This window comes from Mastomys coucha, unplaced genomic scaffold (assembly GCF_008632895.1).
Source record: "Mastomys coucha isolate ucsf_1 unplaced genomic scaffold, UCSF_Mcou_1 pScaffold11, whole genome shotgun sequence".
Classification (NCBI taxonomy): Eukaryota; Metazoa; Chordata; class Mammalia; order Rodentia; family Muridae; genus Mastomys; species Mastomys coucha.
The window spans coordinates 20,374,366-20,377,988 of record NW_022196893.1 but is presented as its reverse complement, the minus strand read 5'-3'; the positions used below and the strand labels follow the sequence as shown (position 1 = coordinate 20,377,988).

General features: G+C 54.2%; 2 protein-coding genes across 4 annotated transcripts in view; both read left to right on the top strand.

Annotated features, from left to right (window-relative positions):
• The window catches only part of Chkb (choline kinase beta), a 3,425-nt gene extending 702 nt beyond the window's left edge, over nt 1–2,723 (top strand). Inside the window, exons 2-11 of one of the 2 annotated variants that reach the window (XR_004113408.1) lie at nt 126–234; nt 425–538; nt 729–862; nt 1,038–1,133; nt 1,277–1,335; nt 1,417–1,498; nt 1,624–1,732; nt 1,894–1,969; nt 2,198–2,279; nt 2,427–2,486. Coding sequence is in view for 1 of the 2 variants with exons in the window: in XM_031352972.1 (XP_031208832.1) it covers nt 126–234; nt 425–538; nt 729–862; nt 1,038–1,133; nt 1,277–1,335; nt 1,417–1,498; nt 1,624–1,732; nt 1,866–1,969; nt 2,198–2,279; nt 2,427–2,498 (961 nt within the window). In the remaining variant the exon portion in view is untranslated. Of the gene's footprint in view, nt 1–125; nt 235–424; nt 539–728; nt 863–1,037; nt 1,134–1,276; nt 1,336–1,416; nt 1,499–1,623; nt 1,733–1,865; nt 1,970–2,197; nt 2,280–2,426 lie in introns of both variants that reach the window. The other variant, XM_031352972.1, reaches the window with a different exon arrangement.
• Nucleotides 2,724–2,842: 119 nt separating this feature from the next.
• The window catches only part of Cpt1b (carnitine palmitoyltransferase 1B), a 9,902-nt gene continuing 9,121 nt past the window's right edge, over nt 2,843–3,623 (top strand). Inside the window, exon 1 of one of the 2 annotated variants that reach the window (XM_031352960.1) lies at nt 2,843–3,101. The gene's annotated coding sequence lies outside the window, so the exon portion shown is untranslated. Of the gene's footprint in view, nt 3,102–3,121; nt 3,295–3,623 lie in introns of those variants that run through there. The other variant, XM_031352949.1, reaches the window with a different exon arrangement.

Here is a 3,623-nt window from a genome sequence, read left to right as displayed (position 1 = left end):
TGGGAGGCGGGGTGAGGGGTCGGGGTGTCCCTTGGGGCATGGGAGGTCCCCTCGGGAAGGGTGTCTAGAGTGGGTGCCACCAGTCGGGGCGACCTCTGCTGAGCCTGACCTGTGTGGATCTGCAGCGGAGGCCTCAGCAACCTGCTCTTCCGATGCTCGCTGCCGAACCACGTGCCCAGTGTGGGCGGGGAGCCCCGGGAGGTGCTGCTACGACTGTACGGGGCCATCCTGCAGGTGAGGGGGGTGGAGTAAAGACCGAAGTGAGGTCGGACTTCTGGAGCAGTGGGGCGGAGAGTGTTGTCTTGTGCAGCTGAATATGCGGCTGCTTTAGAATTCCCAGTCAGTAAGACCAGAATTTGCGCCAGTACTCATGTACCTCTGGCTCTTTTTGACTTGGGCCCCTTTGCCATACATCTTCCTTCAGGGTGTAGACTCCTTGGTATTAGAAAGCGTGATGTTCGCCATTCTCGCAGAGAGGTCTCTAGGGCCCCAACTTTATGGAGTGTTCCCAGAGGGCCGATTGGAACAGTACCTCCCAGTAAGAGCCCAGTTTTCGTTGTTTTTTTGTTTTGTTTTGTTTTGTTTTTACCAAGTCTTTACCCTCCCCAATGTCTGCCTTCACATCCCAGGTAGGGAAATTTCCCTAAGACCTTGATCTCCTCCCATCCCGTATCCCTTCCCCCTCCCGCCCCAGCCCCCTCACCACCCTGATAGGTTACTGGGTACAGAGCCGGCCATTGAAAACTCAAGAGCTCCGGGACCCAGCGTTGTCAGGAGCCATTGCAACAAGGATGGCCCGTTTCCATGGTATGGAGATGCCCTTCACTAAGGAGCCCCGATGGTTGTTTGGGACCATGGAGCGGTGAGTCAAATTTGGGAACTGTGCATCTAAACTGAACCTCTAGTTGGGTGGATAAGGTATCCCCGTATCGTGGACTCTGTTTCCCATAGTGGTAGGAAAATTTGGCCTGAGAGTCAATAGGAAAAGGGGGGTGAGGAAAGATGGACTGAATGGATCCCATTTGGGTGGCTTCCAGGTACCTAAAGCAGATCCAGGACCTGCCTTCCACCAACCTTCCCCAGATGAACCTGATGGAGATATACAGACTGAAGGAGGAGATGAGCAGCCTCAGGTGAAGGCAGACGACACAGTGGGTGGCACTCGGCATGGGTCAGTGTCCTCTCCAGAATTTGCTGAGGACCAGAGCCAGGACCTAGCCTATGAAGGTGGCCGTAGTCACAAGGGCTTATAACCTACGCCTCTCTACCTCTACAGGAAGTTACTAGATGGTACCCCGTCACCAGTGGTCTTCTGCCACAATGACATCCAGGAAGGTATGAAAGAGTATGTAAGTCTGAGCCCAAGCTGAAAGGGGGCAGCATGCCCTGAAGTGACCAAAATCTCCATTTCCACAGGAAATATCTTATTGCTCTCAGAGCCAGACAATGATGACAACCTCATGTTGGTTGATTTTGAGTACAGTAGTTATAACTACAGGTAAGCGTGGGAGGGCAGCCCTCTGTAGGTCCTATTCCTACAGGGTCCTGGCAAGACAGGCCAGACCTTCGCTCACCTCCACATCCCCGCTGCCCATGGACTGAATGCTTGCTCTCTCCTCCCAGGGGCTTCGACATTGGGAATCATTTTTGTGAGTGGGTTTATGATTATACTTGTGATGAATGGCCTTTCTACAAAGCAAGACCCACAGACTATCCCACTAGAGAACAGCAGGTATGTAGTGTGGAGGTTGGGAACTGAAAAGTGTTGTGGTTTTCTGTTCTGTTTTGTTCGGAAGGGGGACTAAAAGCTACAAAGGGTAATGTTCCAACCTCCCCAGTTCCTGACTCTTGTCCATTGATCTCAGCTCCATTTTATTCGCCATTATCTGGCAGAGGTTCAGAAAGGCAAGATCCTCTCCGAGGAGGAGCAGAAGAAACAGGAAGAAGATTTGCTGATAGAGATCAGTCGGTGAGAAGAGAGGGGAGGGGGAGGGGAAATCCTTATAGAAGAAAAAAGGAGACCTGCAGGTAAGGAGTCGGGGTAGAGGCTGGCAGAGAAAGAGAGTCCCAGTTGGGGTGAGGATTGGGGAGCTGGCAGAGCAGTGGGAACTTTGGAGGCAGAGCAGCCTTGGGGGGAGCCAGGCAATGTGAAATGGGCTCTTGATTACACCTCCTTTTCCCACCCCTCATTCCCTAGGTATGCTCTAGCATCTCATTTTTTCTGGGGTCTGTGGTCCATCCTGCAGGCTTCCATGTCCACCATAGAGTTTGGCTACTTGGTAAGTAAGCCCTTCCGTGGGCATGTTGGGTGGGGGCTGCAGATCAGCTCTGGTTGTCTTCCAGGACATCTGGGCAGCCCCTAGTGGCTTTGGGCAGAATACTGTTTTCAAGCCTTCTCACGACACATTATGGATTTCCCTCCTTAGGAGTATGCCCAATCTCGGTTCCAGTTCTACTTCCAGCAGAAGGGGCAGCTGACCAATTTCCCATCCTCTTGAGGATCCAACCCCACCTCAGATTTCTCCTGGAGCCTCCAGGGCAGGACCTTGGAGGGAGGGGCAAAGAGCAGAAGACCCCAGAGACTGGGCTGTGCCTCTAAGTGAGACTGCTGTTGAAATAGCTGACCTCTGTACTCTTTCTTAGCACTCGCCCAAGGTGGGCATCTGAGAGCCCCTGGGGCTGTAGACTTAAATAAATGAACTTCACAAATACAAACTGAGGAATACAGACTTAAGTGATTTTCTGTCGAGTGCACTGGGCTTAAAAGTGGGAGGGGTCCATTCCACTCATTGAGATCTCCTATCCCATAATACTCCCTGGCGTCTGTTTAGAAGTAACAACTACTGAGGACTGGGCTTAAGGCTAACAGAAGGGGACTTGGGGAGGGCTGGAGCAACAGTGGGCCCTGAATGCCATTGCCAACCTTGAGCCCTGCAATTAGGGAAGAGGCTACACAGCTGACTCCTGGTGACCTTTTCCCTACATCCAGCTATTTTTAGCACTGATGCAACCATGCTCACGTGAGACCCTCCAGTCCCCAGTCCCAGACCTTCCAGCAACCTTCAGCAAGCTTGTGGGAAAACTCTACCCACCCTCCCTAGGTGCTCCCCCTAAAAGGAGGGTGTTCTGGTTCCCGCCCATATCTGTTTTCTCCACCCCAATTTGGGAGTGGGTGTCAAGTTCCCGGTGAGGACAGGGCGGGGCCGGGCAGGGGTGGCCAGGCCAGGCCTGAAGGACGTGGGGACATGGGCCAGAGAGGCCAGATCCATACACCGACAGAAGCAAACCTGAGCTGTGAGTTGGGGACCAGCATAGGGAAGCCACCCGGACCCAGAGCCGTTCCATCCCACAAGGCTTCCCCCTTACTCTCAGCCGAGCTTTCCCAGCCGACGACAGTGCTTGGACCACTCGAACCTAGTCCAGGCTCACTCCCTTCCCTGGGCGTCTTTCCCAGACCCCAAGCCGCCCTTCACTGCCCTTGGGGCACCTGGAGCCAGACTCCTGCACCATTGCTGATCGGCCTGCCCAGAACCCCACGAGGGTTCGGTGGCAGCGGCGGTTGGCCAGGCTTGGAAGGGCCCAGCAGGGCGCGTAGCGTTGGGTCACGGGCGGGTTTGGGGGGG